The following is a 20,769-nucleotide window of genomic DNA, read 5'->3' on the forward strand; positions in this document are numbered from 1 at the left end:
GACAAATAAGATCTTAACATTATCTTCCTATTGTCTCACGCTTCACTTTGAAGCGGCCACAAACATGATTAAATATTTAAACTTATAATGGGTTGTACTACTTATATCACTACGATTGATATAAACAGCAATATTCATTATCTATTCAAAGTGATTATTAATTATCATAAGCCTGAACTGTGGAGTTTGAGATGGCCTGACACTTCGATGGAAAACCGTGGATTTCACTGGGGACCTGCATGGCAACGTGAGCATCACCATAGTAACTGATGCAGCGCGATGGGAAATACCAATAAAAAGGTGTACATGTTTAGAGGCAACGCTTGCAAAATATTGCATAGATGTCCAGTTTTGGGGTTAAGCTATCACTTGCATCAACAGATTTTTTGTTCGCTCAATTCTGACTATTTCTTATCAATCTTTTTACTCATGGACACTCTTGGTCAAGTCATTGAGTTACCCCGTTAACCCCTCCGCTGAAGTGGTACAATCCGATTTCAATATGGCGGCCGCGACTTTGAAAATCTGAACGGGCAGAGAAGATAATATTCACATGAATAATTTTGTAGTACGCTGCATCTATACATTCATACGTGTTTTATTTAATGTAATTATCATTTCACTGTTGACCAAAGAATATGGTGAAGACAGAAGATGTATCAACCATGGCGGACGGCTGGACAGAGGTGTTTGAGAGGAGCCGGTTGGTCCCACCGCCCAGTCAGACAGTCCACCTGGCTGTGGAAAGCCACTTCACCCAGTCCCTTGGCTTCCAGCTCAGCCTCAACCGGCTCACCGCAGCTCACCTCCCGCAGGTGACAGCTCGCAGCTAACGTTAAATGCGCGGTAGAATTGTACCTAGAGACAGTTAATAGTTGTTAAACAAATGACATACTCCACCGAAATTCAGTGTAGTTTGTAATTTGTGCAGTAGAATCCACTGACTCGGGCTGTCATTACGTAGCACCGACATGAAATAGCCCTAGCGTGACACCCTCTATCCCTACTGTATTTCATGATACGTCACAATGCGTCTGAAGGGAAATTCCATCTAAAACTTTCATAACTGAAGCTCAACTTGCGTTTTGTCGTCCTGTCAATTACGTCGACCAGTTGCTAAAAACAGTGCAACATGCCATGTAACCTCTTGTAAATTCGGGTAGCACTTAACCCACCAAACACCATCGCAGTTCATATAAACAAGAACAACTGTCCCTCTCCCGCTGCTGGCTGCCTCTGTTCCTTGGAAAGAGTTTTGTGGACACAGTGTTAGTTGGTAAACTAAGTGAGGGATGCCTGCAGAGAAGTTGGGCAAACATTTACAAGACTTCAAGGATTTATTTTAGGATATATCTTTAATAAAAGATGAACTAATCTACTGTTGGTGTCTTCCCTTATTACCCACAGGAGGTGTCAGGGGGCGAAAATGTGACCTACCAGCTGCGTGTGACCCTGTTTGATAAAAATCACCTGTACTTCTTTGGGAAAACATGGAAGAGTCAGCCTCAGAGGATGAAAAACAGCAAGATCTCCTTCAATGAGGTAGATTTAATACAACATTCATTCAGCTGAAATAAGAAATCACGCAGCTGTGATTTTCTGTGTGTTTTAAACTCCTCATGTTGTTTTGATGAGCAGCGGGTTGATGATTATATAGCAAAATCAATGCCCATTCAGGCATGAATTACATTAATTTAGCACAGCTATTATTGAATTAAAACCAACTCACAAGCTCCACCACTCAAAGCTTTAAATTAGCAGTGATGATTGGACTGTGTTCTGCTTCGCTCTTGAGAGTGTTGCCAGCAGAAACACGGCAAGTTACAAACTGCTCTGATTGATTCCAGTTGCATCCACAGCCCCATGTTATAAGTGATCCTGTCCATTTTTTCACCCTGCATGTTGAAGAAGAACACATTTTAATGCAAAGCAACATCTTATGAGGATCAGTACAGAGGATTTTTCTGAAGAAAACTGATGATGCAGTACAAAAGTAATTTTTGCATTGTTTTAAAAGGTCACGCGATACCAGAATTTTAACTCAATACCAGTATAAAGAAACTATTAATACCTCCTTTAACAAAAGCATGCAGTGCTAGTACAGAATAAGTCTCTAAACCCATACCAACACCTATAATGTTGATATCTGTGCAGCCTTGGATTGAAAACCTGTTTGTAATACAGCTTGATATAGCTTTTGTACCTTCACTAAGACTGCAGCTATATTGTATTGCTTTAATTAACACAAGGCATAGAGATGCAACAAATAATAGATTAAGTGGTAATCAGGCACCTGCTACAAATCAACAAGTGTTTAGTGAGTTGTGCTGTTTAGAGATTAATAAATTGTTGCAATATAAGACCCTGGGAGTTAACCTTTCCTCATGACTGTGTGGGTGTGGTTTGATCAGATTTAGCTGTAAGCCATCCGTCAGTATGAGCAAACAACCCCACTTGGGATGGGCGGTAATGCTCTATCGTGATATATATACATTAAAATACATAGTTATGTAAATCATTACAGTAATTATTGGATTATGAATAGAAAGAGTTTTTTTGTTTAGGCTAATCCAGATAAAGAAATACCAGAAAAGGTGTGGAAGGGCGTGGTATTTTATTACATTATTGAAAAAGTCTGACAAAAATCCAATATTGCCATAAAGCAGTCCTGCTCACTGATTTGCCAAATTGCCTGCAATGACCCTATCTGCCCCGATGTATTAAAGGTAGAGCCATCACAACCTACCAGTTGCAACAGTACTAATTTCAGATGTCAGACAGATGTCAGTCAAGCACATTCGGTACACAAACAGGAAACATGCTAAAATGATAACTTCTCTATCTCCAAACACAGTGCATGAGTGTTTCTATTTGTCTGGCAGAGCATATCCACTCGGCCAAAGTTGTAAAAAGCTGAATTCAGCTGAAGATTGCACCAGTTTAAATGAAAGTGAACAACGATGCAGAATATTTTTCTAGTATCAAAGTGTTATGTTGATTCCTCATCCCTTTAGATGAGTTAAAATAAGCAGAGATAAATGAGAACATCTTTGTGACTGGACCAAGGTTGTGTTAGGCAGGTAAGAGAGTCGCTTGTTTCAAAGTTCAGGTTTAGTGGTACGGAGGAAGTCAGTGTGCTTGGAGCAGTCCTGCTTGGCTTTGCATTTCTGTAATAACTGGAAGGACTAATTAAACCACGAAAGCATCTTGTTCGTGCCTTTCACTTGTTGTGTGGCTGTCGAGGTTTATCATGAAAGGACCCAAACACAGGACACCAACGCAAGGCAGGTAGACCTATTAAAAAGCAAGCTTTAATGAGCTAAAGCTGTGGTCCAAATAACAAAGGCAGTCAACAAACAACAAGAACAAAAGTAAACCAAGTACCAGCCAGGATCACACAGGGAACACAGGCAATAATGCAGGTAAAACATGAGGAAAAAACTGGCAAACAGACATGGTAACACAGATGAATTGTCAAAGAGTGAGGAAATCACAGAGGCTTAAATACACAAGGGCTAATTAACAAATCATACACAAGTGAAAAGAATAAAAGTCTGAAAAGACAAGAGAAGACAAAGACAACGACAGGAAAAAAACATAAAACAGGAAATAACTAAACCATGGCCCAAAACCATGACAGTGGCGAAAAATTTAGTTGGGAATTTGTTATGTTTTGTTATTTCAATTCTTCATCTCAGTTGTCAAACTCCCACTGAACAGATGTGATCGAAAAGATTTGATTGATTGTGAATCTGCATGTGCCAGGTAATTTCAACTCTGGTGGTTTTCATAGCAGCATTTCTGCCCTCTTTAATGTGTTCACAGCTGCAACTCATTAGTTCTCTGCTCATCCTCATGAGTAAACAACAACAAGCATTTGTGCCATCTCGCTGTCACAATCATTGTACGTTCGACTTAAAGGATCGACAGGTTCAGCAGCCCCGCTAAGAGCCCGCACCAGTTTTGTTTGCAGCAGGTACACAAAAACTGTGAGAAGCACAGTGAATTCAAAATAGACCATTTGGCTTAACTGCATCCATCAATCACCTCAAACATCACAACTAAGTCGTGTGGAGCCTTTGGCCGTGGCCACATTTTGCCTCAGACTGAATTACAGTGCAGCACGCTGAGGCAGGCGCAGGCAGCCAGGCATCCCAACCAAATGTTACAATTTGTTCATTGTACAAGGTTTCACAGAGAGTCTTCAGTGCGTTATGCTGCTTTGTTGAAGATTTGCAGAACTGGGTCAGAGGGCTTTTAGACCTCAGTGTTATCACATTTTAGTTTGTTTTTAACCCCTTCTGACATGGAGGATGCACGCAGTACATCTTCCTACTTAAGCACACTCCTAATTTTTGTGAACTTGATCATTTGTGTAGACGCTGCTGTTAATTCCCAATATCCACAAGATGAATCCCCATTACCTACTCTTACTGCAGCATCATCAAACTGTTGGAAAAAACTTATCATATTCATACACTCAACAGTGGTGAGCTTAACTGCTCTTTCTAATTAATATTACTTGTTAATACATGTGATGCTGAAATGACTAATGTGCTCATGAATGTTTCAAGTGACAAAAAATTGATTGTTGTGTATTTTCATCATTGATGAATCATTTTAAGTCACTTATCCAGTGACACAATCCAAACACTTGTTTATTATAGGATCTGAAAGGGGTTTGCAGCCATTAAACATTAACTGTTTAATACCATCATATTGAGCTAACTACAGACATTATTTATTATTGGCATGATGTTCTATAACCTACGCTAATGACTGATTAATTGACAAAGTAACTGTCTAATTGCTTGATCAAAGAGAAACAAAAACTGTATGCTGTAGGAAGTTGCTTTTCTGACAAAATCCTTTTGTAGTCAACTGCTTGTTGTGAGCCTGAAGCTCAGCTCTTCTTGTGATGTGGTGATGATTTTAGTTTTGTTTCCTCATGTCATCACTTTCAGGATCATGTTATTGTTTGTACCCAGATTGTGTTGCTGAGAGCAGTGCTTGTTGGCTGCATTATCAAGAGGCAACAATACTTAATAGGGCGGCAATCTTTTATGGTTTGGAGGTAAATTTGGTGCAGTTACATGTTTTCACTGTAGTATTTATTGGGATTTAATGTCCTCTTTTGGGAGTTGTAATATTTCTGCTGCAGTTGTGCTTCCTGAAGAAACAACACTAAAGACATACTGGTTTATTAAATGGGGATTGTTACTGTAATAAACTTTTCTCTGTGAGTCTATGTGAAGTTGGCCTGAAGTTTCAGTTAAATGTGACGTTTGATTTAGGCAGAAGTCCACTGTCTGACTTTGTTGCATTTTTTAAATTTCTTTACTTTCCCCAACCATTGTTCTTTGAGCCTTTTCTCCTCTGTAATCATCATTAGATAAAGGGAACAAAGAAACCATTTTTGAGGTCAAACTGTGTGATGTACTCTTTGAAAGATGTGCTTTGATGATGAAATATCCAATTACTTCTTGAAAATGCTAAAGAACATGCTGTAGCTACAGAGGTCTTGAGACACAAAAGACAAAATATACTACACTGATATTGAAATGCGCCACAAATCTCATTTTCATCATAGTATCCATTCAGCTTGAAAGAGCTTCTTTTGTTTAGCTCGGCGCCCCTCAGGTCTGTCATATCCATGCTGATGTAGTGGCTTGTACAGTAGGTTAAGCTAAAATTCTTGGCCTCAAACTATCCTTGACATGTCACTGTGCAAACTGGTCCTTTTCTAGTCAGACGTGAGGATATGATATCTAACTGGGCAAACCCATGGCACCACACAACCTCTAAAAATTAGTGTTAAGAGAAAGAAGTACATCAGGACACTGGTCAAGACATCGCAGAACTAGTCTAAGTCTTGTTTCAGTAGGTATTAAGCCATGATTGATCGATTTTCTCATATTTTTTATTCTGTCAGCTCAGTCTCGGCCGTTATGCCAATACTTGTTGTAACGAAGAAAAATTAAAAAAAAGGTAAGACTTGAGCCTGCAAGAGCAGAAACATCTTGTCACAATGTTGTCAAGAGGTATTTCGTTCTAAATGGTAAAATCATGGACAAAGTTGACACCATTCTTTTAGTTTTTTCAGCTGCTGTATGGACACTGCTGTATTGACTCCAGTGATATAATGTATGCAGTTGAGTTTTTTCTGTGTAATAATGTGAAAAGTGATTAACAGTGCTTAAAGAAGCAGCAACAACTTTTTAGATTGATCCAATGGGTATCGTTATAATTTCTTTTGAAACAACTGGCAACATAATACCTGAGATATGAAAACAAAACATTTTTGATATTTTGCCTAAGAGAAAAAATGTTTTTTTCCACAAAGTAAAAGAAGCTTTGCAAATGTTAAATGTCTTAACACAAGCAACCATACGAGATCTTATGATTTCACACATGCCATGCCAGGTTGTGATACACTGCTGAGGTATAAAAGGTAAAATACTGAAAACTAGTGCGCCCTTCTGGTCCTGGTTGCAGCCCTATACTGGTAGCAATGATTCCTTTGGGTTCTCAGGAAACAGGACAAATGGCAGAAAGTCATCTAGTGCATCCTAAAAGAGCCCTCAAAACCAGTGACGGCTTCTATTAGTATCCTCCACTTTCCTTAGATTTAACAAATGAAAGCAGGGATCTGAAATAGTCAACACAAAGTGTTTTGAAATTACATAGTGGAGAGACATGAAATGTCAGTAAAAAAGTAGAAAAAAAAAAATCAGCATTTCACACCTGTGCAGCAAAAGAGGAAGAATGAGGAAACAAATAAGGCTTTTACTGCCCCCGCTCCACATTTGGCAGCAATCTTTCCATCCAGGCGTTGTTGGGGACTTGCCCTTCAGTTTGACTGAACACAACATCCGGCAGCAAATATTTGTCCCTTCTGGTCTCTTACCCCTTTCTGTGATAATGGAAAGCCAGAAGTCTGGGCGAAATACAGAACAGCAGCCATGCTTTTGGAGGTTTCTATGGCCTCTTCTTGTACAAGACAACACTTGAGGCATTCCTGCTATGGCATGACTTGAACTTTGAACCAGTTGAAAGATGCAGTCTGACTGCCTGCCAGAGGAGTTTCTTGTGAAACTCATCATCATCTGTGTACCTCTATGTAGTCTTATCACTTGAAAATGTGTCTCCCAGCATCATGTTTACCATCTCTTCCAAGTCATTCTGTTACTTTTTGAACAGATATATGTGGAGCAGCTGGATGTCTGTGTTCTCTCTCAATCAAACATCTGAAGGTCTGTGTACATCCTGGTTGGCGACCAGTCACCCACTGTTTTTATGATTGCGTCGCTGAGCTCCTCCGTTGCTCGCAATGCCGAGGATCTGCCTGATCTGCTTACAGTGTGAGCTGTTGTACAAGCTGTTTTGAGAAAGTCTTTTTAATGGAAAGAATACCGTGAGCTGTAGCTGGCTGATAAATGCAGAGCGTTGCATAAGTCCTTTTTTTTTTTTTTTACAGAGGCACCAATGAGTCACAGCTATGGCACATTCTGATTTCCAGTTTTGTCACCATCTGTTTTCTGTCCCTTTTTGCCTGATGTTCTTTTGATCAAACAATCTCTCACAGCGTACGGCCTTACTTTGATCCAACATTATAGTCATAGCCTGTATAAAAACCCACTTGGTATCCCAATAAGCATCCTAATCCCATTATCCATCCAGGGTAATAATATAAACCACATCATATCCTATCAGGATGATAAAGTGGGCCTGGCCCTCTCTGTGTCGTGCCGCGAGAGCTGCACCAGCTTTTTTATTGGATTTGGCCCGATGCACTCACATTCATGCTGGTGTTTATGAGTGGCAAATTGCTGTTTGATATCCAAATAATGTCAGAGGGGGGATCCTCTCCTGAGTTACAGGAGCGCAGTGAAAATTGCAAGGCTCCCACCTCCCCCCAAGTCAGCCATGATGGATTGGTTTTAATATCATGTGAAAAGCAAAGATGCAAAGTGATTAAAGGGAGAAAGAGAGAGCTCTTACTAAATCCATTGCTTTGTCTCCGTGTTTCTTGCTCCCCCAGCGGACGCAAGACATCTTGTTCATGTCGGCATCTGTTGCTTTTTGTGCGCTGCCACTGTACAGGCTGTTTCTGAGTTGTCAAGTCTTTCATGTTGGCCTTTCGTTTTGAACGTAGATTCCACATTTCAGGACAGTTTCGTAGGTTTGTCACTGCTATGATGGATTTTGCAGCTTTTATGTCTTGGATGCATCTAGTATAGCCCAAGCAGGGGAAATCCTACTGAGAATTTGTTTTAAATGCTTTTTGATACTCAGGGGAAGCCGTGTAGTGTTCCTTTTTAAAATAGCTTTAAGTAAACCAAAGTGAATCCACAGCTTATGAATAATGTCCCGTTTTTGTCTTTTAGTGTCTTTATTCTGGCACAAAGTCCAGTACGTCCCAGATCACTCAGAATAAACTTACACTTTCTCCCCAGTTGCTAGTTTTCTCACATCATGACTCAGATTGTTTGACAGCTGTTTGGATAATTTCTACAGGGTGGCTCTCCATGTTATACTCAGTCTAAGCAAGTGTAAGCTGTGGCCAGTAGAGGGCAATGTTGTGCTACAGACAGCACAGATGAAGGAGTTGAGAAACTGGAGGAGGCAGAGAAAAATGTGCATCTTTCTGCATTGTCTCTCACTGTGATCACTCCATCTGAACTCCCTGCCTTCACAGGGAGCCAGTGGTTTCTTCTCATATGTGCAACATTATCAGGCCGACAGCTGGGCTTTGGAGAAAAGGCCAAGTTTTGTTCCTGTCCGTGCAACCTCTGTTTTTCTAGGTCTTCCAAATGCTGTTTGGCATGACGTAGGTAGCTGTGCACAGAATCAAGTAGGAATTACACACACGCACACACATGCACACACACACGCACACACACTCACCCCACCCCAACCCTAACACCATAACATGGTGAAAACTATACCCCCTCACTACCATACACACCATCACGTACACACACACGGCCTTATTACATGATTTCAAAGCTCCAAAAAGCAGAAGAAAATAGTGCTTCACCGATGGGAAAACATTTGAACATCAGTCATGCAATTCCTCCGCTCTTGTTTCTTCAATAGTTGTTCTCTAAAGAGCAAACTGCTTTCAAAGTGAAGAATCCCATATGGTTCAAACTTGGGCTCTGAGTAACGAAAACGTGGCAGACAGTAGTCACATTCTTCCTGTAAAGCATACGTTTCTTCTTAAAGCGTATAGTGGGGTTGCCAAATTTAAGCTGTCAGTGCTGTAATGATACTATAGCCAAAGCCTGCACCCCTCCCTGTTTTGCCTCGCTCTCTAAAATGAGACAGTCACTACAGAAAAGGCTGGCTCAGCTGATGGAAGACTTAACTCTGGTATATTTGTTATCGTGTGCTATGTACACAGTGTTTTGCAGCCTATCACGTATGATTGCACACATGATTCAGATCTATTCAAGCGTGTCCATTCAGCTGTCACATAGGAGGAAGCTCTGCCCTTTTCTCCTGTGTTTAGAGAAAAGGTGAGATTACCTAACTCTCTCGTCCACTTTTTATTTCATCCACCAGAGAACAATCAACATTTGCAATGTTTAGCATGGAGCCCTGAATGTGACAAAATAGAATACAAGGTGGTCAGTTATGATGTTCTGTATTATTGTACCACATGCCGGTTAATAGCTTTTCTGAGTAGCCTATAAGTGCCAGAGTATCAAAGTATAGTGATTCAAAATATGCCAAAACTAGTGTTTTCAAAATAACGCAGAGTAACACATTTTTATCGATGTGGAAAAAACAATGCATCAAGAAACTGTTGATAGGACCACCACTCTGTTAATTTTCTGTAGGAAGGAATTTCTGTACCATCAGAGCACTTCAAGCAGGAATTATCACCTTAACTCAAAGCACTCAGCAGTGAGCTTAGAGGCTACTGTGGGAAGAACAGGCGTTCAGTGGCAGACCGAGTAGGTCTGCATGTGACAGATTACATATACAATTACTTTAGATGAATTAATCATGAAGTATATGTATGTAATTACATGCATATGTATATTTTTTATATATATATTTTAAACATCCCTTTAGCCCTTCTTGCCCTTCTTTTAAAGACATAGCATTTTTAGTTCAGCCTCTTCACCGTCACCTAATGGAAGATATTTTTAGGTTTTTAATATTCCCATTATTGATAGTGGTACAGCTGACTGTTTTTTTGATATGTAGGTGCTCATATTAATAGTCTTATTGATAATATTCATATTTATGTACATAAATGAAGGACATTATCTGAAAGGAATGTCAAAAACAGTTACTGTCTTTTCAACAGATGTTGGGTTTTTCTCCACTTTGTCAAAGGGAGCCCACTGTTTCAGCCCATACATTTGAGCCTCTTTGCTTCAAAATTCACTCTAATTGCAGTCCACAGATTGTAAACTGCTCCACAATATGGTCATGCAACTCGTACGAATGTATCATTAGCAAAAGGCGCCATTCTGGAAGTGCCTTCTGTGGAATGAATGAATTGTGTTTAAGTTCCATTTTAGAGTCCTTCTGCCACCGGAAGTCGTTAAATGTTAGACAGTGGAAAAAGTAAGGCCAACACCAGTAAACCACAAATAGTGACATAATGAAATCATGTAAAGAATCTGTTTGATAGCTGTGTTAATTTCCCTGTACTCCCGTGAACCACCCACGCAGGTGTCACTCCAGTGACATCACGTCATTCCCAGCATATTTCTGCCCAACATCAACCTTAGCAGAGGCTCAATTAGTCAAGTTAACAGAAAAAATGTTGAGGTTGTGCAGTGGAGCGCCCTGAAGCTCCAGTTTTCATTACTGACCTTGGAAATTAAAGTAGTTGAACAAAACAATTCAAACACAAGGTCCACTGAATATATTCTGTTCAGTGTCATAACTAATAGTAGCTCAGGCAGAAAAAACATCTGGAGGGGTTGTGACTTTTGATGTCCTGCATCCTGCAGTAGGAGAGACAGTGGAGCAGCTGACTAAAGATGTGACCATGCACTGGATATGATGCTGTACTGTACAGCATGACGATACCTAGAAGCTGATTTTCAGATAGTACAGTTTTTACCATGTCCGCCATCTTAGTGTAGTGTGTTAGCATGCTAATATGTACTAATTAGACCGATTAACGCAGTCACAATCATTTACAAAACAACCTGACACACTATTTGTTTTTCTTTTTCACATGGCAGTGCGTTATTATTTGATTAAGTGGACCTTTTATTAGTATAACTACATGAATGTGTAGCTGTGTGGGTGGTGTTTGCTGTAATGGTGCAATTATCACCTTTAATTTTGTCTGCGTGGCTTACACCTTGTAGCCTATGGGGCTTTCAACCTGTTGCTATAGATTTACTTAAGTGGGGAGGCTCGATTAAAAAAAGACACATGATTAGACTTAATGTGTGGAAAGCTTCAGGGACAGCCACAAACACACATGCCCAACAATGCACATGTCAATCATTGACAGCAATCGCACCACCTCACTGTGTATCTGGTCAGTTAAATTTAGATTTATGCATTACACCTGGTATGAAAATGTTGGCTGTTACCAAGTGCATGGCTGTAAACATGCTATCTGAATGTTTTTAAACCCTTTCGTGAGCTGTATGTTAAGCAGCAGGTGATGTTTTTATGAATCAAAATACACATTTCTGCTCTGCAGTCCAATGTGTATTATACAGTACACAGCTGAACTAGTTGTTACCATGTTATTTTCCGGCTGGTGTGATTTGCTTTCTTGATAGCATAGTCAATCTTCACTCCATTCAACAATCATCTTCTCTCAGCATTCTGTCCTTTATGCTATTTGTCATTCATTACATATTTTCTGTTCTGAGTACACATTAACAGGACATTGTTAACATTACCACCCAGGTGGTAAATGTAGAGTTAGACCTTTAATTAGATTTGTTATCAACCCTAAAGAATGATATGGAAATATTAGTTTTATTTTACAATCACAGCTATAAATACATTTCTCCAAAGCCTGATATAGCTTATAACTTCCTATCATAGAGTTCCATTGTTGTTTAAAACTATTAAGAACACACCGATGGCCACACTGTCGCACTGTGGGATATGTCCGTTTCATTCCATTCAACATGGCTGCTGGAGTTTGTTTTGAGTTAATCTATTTATATCTGTTTGAGTAATATTTCCTAACAAATATAATGCCCAGCTAGTTGAGGCAAAGACTCAACCTAAAAAAAGAAAAAAAAAAAATATTGAAACAAAACAAAAAGAATAACTGCAACTATGTTGTGACCTTTTTTAATGATTGGCTTCTTCAGAAGTTACAAATGAGCTTGGGGCTGACAGCCTCGATTATACAGACAGGGTAGGGAAGTCAAACTTTTCATAGACACGCCAGCATGTCATTGATTTTTGGTCTTTTCATGAAATTTGCTGACAACACTAGTCTTGTCCTTTAACATAGTGGATTGTGCTCCTGTGTCAGTGCCTAGTAGCCCAATGGAAAATAGCCCAGAGGAGTCTTGTATGCCCTCCTATGAACTGCTAAGTGCTCAGATAAATGACCAGCAGTAAAACACGAAAGCCATTTTGTGTCTTGTTATGTTCTATCGTCCATTCTCTATTTTCTTTTACAAGTCAAGGCACTTCCTACAGTAAATGTAGCGAGCCTATGAAACCCGCCTGTGTGAAAAGCCATGTGATTGATGGACAAAGGAGCCGCTATGGCAGCACAGACAAGCCTTCAGCTTACCTTGGGGCTTAATTCCTTCTCCCAACTTGCATGCCACACTAAGAGATATACACTTCAATTATACATGGGGATGGTGGGGGTGCAGACTCCGCTGCCGTGCCTGAAAACTGATCAATATTTCAGCTCCAAGGGAACCAAACATCTAGCAGAGCAGCTGCTGCTTAACAGCTTTACACACTGGAGTGGCACGCCCCGCAATACACTGCTATACTGTAGGCATGTGTGTGCGTGTGTGCGTGTGTGTGTGTGTGATCGAGGGAATTCAAAGGCCACAAGAGCTACTGCCGAGGTGAGAGTGGGGAGAGATGAGAGCCTCGAGGAGGTGTGAGGTGTGTGTGTGTGTGTGTGTGTGGTGTGTATTGACTCGACTCTTGCTTGACTCTTCTTCCTTTCTCCCTATTTCATTTCTTTTACCGTCACTCCCTTTTTTTTTTTACCATACATGCAAACATGCACACACAAACACACACACCTCGTCCCTATAATTCTGCTCTTAGCTTTCCCGGGGGTCTCCTGTGTTCCCTGTGTGTGGGGTAGAGCGGCAAAGAGAGAGACGTTGAGACAGATAGAAAGAAAGAGATTCTGCCTGTCTTGTACTTTGTTGTTTCAGGCTTTGACATGTCAATTCCAACTTTACCTTTTTGGATCTAAAGTCTGGCAGTGCTCCTCTGATCCTTTCATCATTGTACATATCCTGCATTCCTACCTTTATTGTGATGCATCTCCAGCACTCACCGTCAGTGCCCACAGTTTGTCTGTCAGGCATTTCAGACGGAATTTACAAAATGTCAGGAGACCAAAACCTGGGTGACAAACTGAGACTTTACCCAGTGAGTGCTGAGATCCCTCTTTGGAAAAGCTGGGGATGTTGTCGAATGCAGGATCTCTGGGTTTTGCAGAAGTCAGGGACAAGGCAGCAAACAACAGAGACATTGAAACTAAAAAACAAGGAACAGGGACTTGTGGAAAAGGTTATTGGATTTGTGCTGATTAGGAGGTTTATATTGTGTGCGTGCATTTATTCTTTCAACTGGAGTTCGTTTAGATGCTGGCAATAGGTTTGAATTGTCACTGATGCAAGTTAGCCAAAAGGAAAATGTCAGAGCTATTACTACTGTTCTTTCTTCTTGTTAATTTCTCATCTTCCTTAAACTACACTGGCCTTGGCTATGATCCAGGGCACAAAACCAGGACTCATGTAACTCAGGCTCGACATTCCCTTCTCTTTCAGGACCTTTTTCAGATTCATCCGTTTTACCCGAGTCACTTTAGAGCCATTATCCATCTTTGTCAGTGTTTGTCTTGCCCTTATTGTATCGAGAGAGATGGTTTTCAGCTTCTTTCAGATAACGTGTTTTCAGACAAGTGGCATTTGGTTTCACATACACAATGGATTTGTGAACTTTTGCTCCACTTGCTGCGCGGGCTGAGGATAATGAGTTGTCCCTTTGGGAATACTACTTTCCAGCTTAGCTTGAAATGTATTGTGCTGATGATTTCCATGGTCTTTAGAGGATGTTACCTGGAAAATGTCAATTTTGCACACAGTATTTCTTTCCCACTTACCACCAATCATCAAGTAGCTTAACTGGTAACAAAACTGATCATAAAGCAAATATTTTTTCCTGATGTATACTCAACACTTGGTGTTGCTGCTTCACAGTTTAAGCTTTCCACTGATATGACATGAAGGTCTGCTGGATCTTGACTCATTTTTTATGTTACTTATTTGGCTTGACATTGAAATGACTCTGAGACGCTGAAATGACTCAAATCTGAGCTACAAAGCCACTTAGTAGCTCATTATTTAGAGGTAGTTCATGGGGACAAGTGGTGGCAAAAGACTCAAAAAATAGATTAAATACCCAGGGGTGTGTGCCATTGATGTGCCATTGATGTGTAATTGATGCTTCTGCAGTGTAGCAAGATGGTCAGCCTTGATAGTCATAGATCTAGTGCTGCGACAAAGTGGACATGGAGCCAGTGTACTAAAATAGATTGGACTTCAGATAAGACTTCAGTCAGAATCAGAGATAAGGAGTTTTGTGCTCTACAATGAACATTAGGCCATTTGACTTGAAAAGACCATGAGATGTGGGTAAAAGCTCCGGAAACCTAGCCAGCAGTTTTCATGCACTTTCATGCACAATGAATCTGTTTTCAGACTGTTTTGTTTATGGACGCAGTTCTGCAGGGGATTTAAAAATGTATCAGTAATCTATTTCCATCACACCTAACTCAAAAGGAATACACTGGCAGGCTGTACATGTACGATTTTGTATCCTCTTCAAAGCACGTAGGATAATCTTTGCTGGCTGCGAAAATGAGAATGAATACACAACTAAGAACATTATTGTGAATGTTGTTTTCCATTTCTGCCAATAGTTCGCTACACATTATAGACACTTGACCTTTAATGGTGGCTGATACCTACTCAGGCTAGTCATCACCAGGCGCTTTGATTGAAGCCAGGAACTATCAGATCAAACAATAAGTATACTCATTTTACCTTCAAAAATGTGATGCCAACTTGACAGTTATCAGCTGGACACATTCGGTCGGTACCTGAAAAAGTAATGAGTTCAGTTCTCATCCTACTCTACAGTGAAAATAAAGGGTTGGTCACTTCAAAATAGCTCCGCTAACTGCTCTCTGTAGTCTAAAATAGCATCAGAAGGAGATTTTTGAAAAATGAGAGTCACTGCTCGATGAAAGTCCTTGCTGGATAGAAATCGCATCACTGTCACCCTCATTCCTTGGAGGGATTCCACATAATTGGGCTGTTTCTCCAGTAATTGCTGCCGTCCTTTTATCTTTGGCTGATAAATCAGCTTTTCTCTGTCCTCCACCTGTTCTTTTATTTTTTTCCCTCTCTGTTTTGTCCTTATGACATAAACTTTTATATCAAACCACTTTTTCCTTATTTATTTATTTAATTATTTTTTACCTCAGCCACGTTGCACACCTCCGGGGACACAGCATTCCCTGCCTCCATTAACACAGCCCAGTTCTCTTTTGTTCCTTGCACCAGTCACTCAGGTGATAGAAAAGAACACCCTTTCTGCCCCCAACTTTTCAATCAGCCCCATTACAACGCTTGTTCTCTTTTCACTTGTCATGCATAGGGCTTTCACTAGCTGCCTCCTTCACTTCAGCATCTCTGAGTCTGCAGAATGGCCATTGTTACACAGTACATCAGGGTTCAGGAGTGTATTGGTGTGGGACCTACAAAGTTTTTTCTTGACTAGAAAGAAAAAAATAACTTTTCCTTTTTTTCCCCTTGACCTGAAATGTAAACTGTGATGACATAAGTAGGACATTCGTCCTGCACATTATAGTCTTCAACAGTTTGTTAACTTTAATAGTTGCTCCATGCATTTTGCGGGATAATACAAATATCTGGGAAAACAGAACAAAAGCTTGCAGGTAATCAATCCAATCTGCCAACTTGTTATTTTTGTTTGTATCTGTTTTGTGTTGTACAACGTCCTCTGTTGTTGATGCATCCTTGATTACAATGATTTCGCTCAAAACTGATAAAAATGTCGGCTGGTTCACATTACAGCACCAAGGTTCTAAGAATCCTCTTTGGCTGCGTCAGTCCAATCCACTCTTTTTTCAATTACCATTTGTTGATTTGTTGAGGCAATTTATTGGTTGCTTTTTTTCTGGGTCTGGCACAGGACGATGACGCCCCCCTTCTTAATCCGAAATATGAAGCTCTGAGGAGCACAGCAGCAGACCTGTCTGAATCACATAAAGCATTGGAGTCGGTGGCAGTGATTCAGAGGTCTGAATCTGGCCTGGTCCAAATTTTTCTCAGATAATTGGGACCTATTTTTAGAATTTGTTTCGTTGACTTTACATTATTCTGTTCATTAGTCAGTGGCTGATGCTTCTGCCAGCGTTTTCTCTCAGCTTGGGATGAATTATCCTCAATTCTCATTCAAACTGCGTCTGACGCTCTGTTTTCTTCTTGGATCAGGTCTGTTTTGAGCAGGCTTTCCACAGTTAATTCCACATAAGGTCCAAAATTTGTTGAAACTTCTCATCTATTCTATTCAGATGACACATATACATAATGCACACTCAGTCCTATCTGCTATCCCATGACATTATTGACACTAAGGATGCCTGGAGCCTCCTGCGCTGTCATTTTTCTCTGCCTCTCTATCATCCACACTACCATCTCTCATCTCTTCCTATGCCGGTCGTAGAATTTCACACCAAGAGGATTTGTGATGCTGATACCCGCTGGTCCTGTGCCTGTCAAATGACTTACTGTATCTCTCTCTCTCTCTCTCTCTCTCTCACTCTCTCACTCTTCCTGTCCCTTTTCTTCCCTCTCCCTCTCTCTCTCTCCTTCCCTCCACTTCAAGGCGTTTGCTATGCTGCCAAAACTAGTATCAGAGCATTACAGCCAAGAATTTTCCTGAGTGCATGTGCGTGCTCAGTTTAGCTTCTTAGGACTTCATGATCTGAGCTATGACTTTGAGTTTTTGCCTTTAACGATGTTCCAAACTCCCAGGGTGAAGGCATATGGTATCCAAAACTGTAGTAGTTATAGGAGGAGCTCATAGTTACATGTTCACTTGTTGAATGTTTTAAAGACTGATTGTGTATGTATGTGCTTTTTCCTACGCTGTATGATGTCAGCCTGTATTCGTCTCAGGTACAGATGCTCTCACACAGTTACATGCATAACAGGTGAATAGTTAATACAGGCATGCAGACATGTTGCGCCGGCTTATTATCTAAGTCCCAGGTGGCAGACACTAGTGCTCCCAGCCTTCCAGCCAGCATGTTGGCTAAATGGAAATGCCCTGTTTGCTTTTCTTTTGGGAAGCCTCCAGGGGTCAAACAACAGGGCCCTGTCAATTACACTCCAGTTGCTCTGGACCTCCCTATGCAAAACCAGTGCCCATTTGCAGCCTCTTTGTTTCGTACAATGCTTATGATTCCCCCCCTTCAGTGCTCGACCAGTTTCCCACAAGTCGAGCATTTGAATGACCACCTCGAGAGAGCAGGAAGAATTAGCCTCAGCCTTTTCACTCTGAAAGCACTATGAGAGGTTCATAATTGCTTGGTTAGCACTGACAGCCAGTAATAGGACTCTATGAAGCTATTACGCAAGTTTTTAAAAAATATTTTCCAAAAGCAAGTTACTGATTAATGCTGTGAAGTAGAGTATTTGTATTACCTCTCAGTAGACATTAAGACAGCTTTATGGTTTAGTATGATACTAAAACAGCTGTCTGGCGAAGTATTAAAAAAAAAAACAGGATACTATATTTTTCTCCAATGTTTTATGCAAGACATCAGATAGTATGATCAAATGATTACAATATTTGTTCTTTGATAAAGCAGCTCTCCTTTGATAACAAGTCTGACCAGCCTGACACTATCACCCAGGCCTCATACAACTATCTGCCTGGCTTGTAAAATTTGTCCAAAAATGTCCTCAGTCAAACTCAGTCAATTCCATCATTTTCACTATGGGACATTTCTCACCTGTCATAGAGAATGCAGCCAGTTTATGGATCTGAAATGACTGAGGGCATTGCATTGTTTCAGCTGAATGAGCTGCACTTGAATCCAATATGATAATAACTTGCTTAGCTGTAGATGTACTGATGTCTAGTTATTGCCATGTCATCCGGTTTAGTGAGTCCCCAACCAACATGCTTGCATACAGTTTGCCAAGAAATGTTGTATATCTTAGATACACATGCACATGTGTTTTTGTAATCCAATGCAGCTATAATCACCATCACAATCTCCTCTTCATATCTCCGTGGCTTTCTCTTTTCTACTCTAGCCGAACCTCTCACAACATTGCTCCCTCACACTATAATTTGCCTCTTCCCTGTCATACTTAAGCTCTGTGTCACCCACAAAGGGGTCTCGGCAAAACCTCCAGCAGCTGCAGACAGGCTGACAGTTGGTAGCGACAGTGACTTCAAGCTACATGCCTCTGTGCTGATGATGTTTTAATGTCACCCCATTGCTGTTTGCCCCTCTTTACTCAAGTTGTGGGTGTGGGTGGATATTTACCCCTGTGAGAATCGATTACTGGTTTGTTGACAGTCGCTGCCTAATATAACCTCTCATTAGGTCCGACATATGCCACGCCTGGCATTGCTGCCGATGCAAGCTGTTTTCTCAACGACATCTCCCAGTGCTCCTGTGGCGTTGGCAAGGAACAAGATATTGTAACATCTTAATGTAAAGTTTTGGAGAACAAATGTGGTGTATCTTGTGTTGGTCTTGAAATAGCTACTAATTTAGCGGTGATTGAGCTCAGACAAAGTGTATAGAATGTAGGTATGTTACAGGATGTTAAAAGATCAGTAAATGTAGCATTGTGATGATCAAACATATGACAGGAACAGCACTGGAAATACACATTTTAATCACAAGTTACTTGAGCTCAATCTTTTCTTCAACTTTTCTGTTTTCTTTTTTTTCTGGTTTTACTTGTATATACAAAATGAAGATGACTAGATGACTGGAATGGATACTAAGAAAAACCAATACAAGATTGGAAGATGTTCAAGGTCTCCCCTCAACTCCTGGGCATGGTGGTGTTATCGAGATTCGTTCAACCTTTTAATAGACAAAAGTTGTCTTAGAAATGTGCCAAGTCTACATGATGAAAACAAAAAGAAAACAACTTAAGACAAAAGCAAGCAAAGCAAAACAGATCTCTAAAAATAAATCTGACATTCCCTTGTACCTGGTGGTATGGAGCCACCAATTTTTAACACAATGTTTTTTGGTGTAGATGACATAATTAGTCAGATTTCTTTGAAAAAAATGCAAAGTATTTCATTTGGAATTATAGACCATGGCAGAACACACACTGAACCAGTCAGTGTCTTTTCAGAAACTGCTGGCAGGTAGCGAGAGAAGGGACTGTTTGAGAACAAAAATGGCAGATCCCTTGAGAGGTTAGTATGCTGCTGGTAGCATCTGTTCTAACAGAACTAGAGTACATTTGAATGAAATAAGAGCAGAGAACAGCAATGACAGGTTTTCCTGATGCAAAAAGCTGTTCTGCTATTCTCTCGACTGACTTTGGGAGCAGCTTGATTTATTAACTGACGCCTTTGGTGGTAGTGCTCCTCTACTGTTATTTGACTGATTGTTAGCCCATGATATGCGATGATAGACAGATGGCCTGTCCAGTCACTTGGCAGGTACTGTGCCTGCCCTTTTATAAACAGTTTTTAGCGGCACCTTCTCAGATGGCGAAACAAAATAAAATTTTAAAAAAGACTAAATAAATTGATAGTTTAATAGTATAGCTGATACAACTGAATAAATCAAAAACGTGTGTTTAGGGGTGCTGCTCGATTTCTTAGGGGTTACAACAGTGACCATTTAAACTCTTAAAACTTAAACTGAGATCTTTTCAAATCCATCCAACACTGGAATTTTTTTGCTTCTTTATGCTGAACTTCAGATTAACATAGGAAGGGAAGAATTGCATTCATAGCGGTGCATGATCGCAGCAAAGCTTAATGGATGAGTGAACTGAGGTATATTTTTTTCAGATCAAGAGTAAGACCATACTGTAGCAGCAAACACAGCATTTAAAAGCTGAAGATAATAAGTCCTTCTGTCTTTCTGACTTCTGCATAACTGCACATTTGAGGCAGTTTGTTGACTATGGCAACCAACTCAGTCAATACAGTTGGTGGAAGACGAAGAGCACAGCAACAACAGGTCAGATAAAAAGTGTCCAGCTGTGAATTTGTATTGGAAAAAGATATAAAAGCATGCTGTACAAATGAGCTTATGTATATCAGAGACAGTTGACTCTATTTCATCCTTAGTTCAGCAAGTTCAGCAAAATATTCATAATAAGCCGTGTCTGTTTTCTCAAGTATTGACAACATCCTTTGAAAACCCGAATATTACAAATTGACTAAGGGAGATTTGTGCTCTGTGGGGACGGGGTGTTTATTTATTTATTTGTTCCTGCAATTGGAACTGAATCAATTTGGAGGTCTATCAAA

The 20,769-nt window shown here is 40.3% G+C and overlaps 1 protein-coding gene across 3 annotated transcripts in view; it reads left to right on the top strand.

The window, feature by feature from the left end:
• The first annotated feature begins 472 nt into the window (after window positions 1-472).
• nphp4 (nephronophthisis 4) overlaps window positions 473-20,769 on the top strand; it is a 166,763-nt gene continuing 146,466 nt past the window's right edge. For 2 of the 3 annotated variants that reach the window (XM_037103458.1, XM_037103459.1), the window contains exons 1-2: window positions 474-815; window positions 1,408-1,542. In XM_037103458.1, coding sequence (XP_036959353.1) covers window positions 639-815; window positions 1,408-1,542 — 312 coding nt within the window. In that variant the 5' untranslated portion in view covers window positions 474-638. Of the gene's footprint in view, window positions 816-1,407; window positions 1,543-20,769 lie in introns of all 3 variants that reach the window. The other variant, XR_005075959.1, reaches the window with a different exon arrangement.

The sequence above is a fragment of the Acanthopagrus latus genome, chromosome 7 (genome assembly GCF_904848185.1).
Source record: "Acanthopagrus latus isolate v.2019 chromosome 7, fAcaLat1.1, whole genome shotgun sequence".
In the NCBI taxonomy this organism is placed as follows: Eukaryota; Metazoa; Chordata; class Actinopteri; order Spariformes; family Sparidae; genus Acanthopagrus; species Acanthopagrus latus.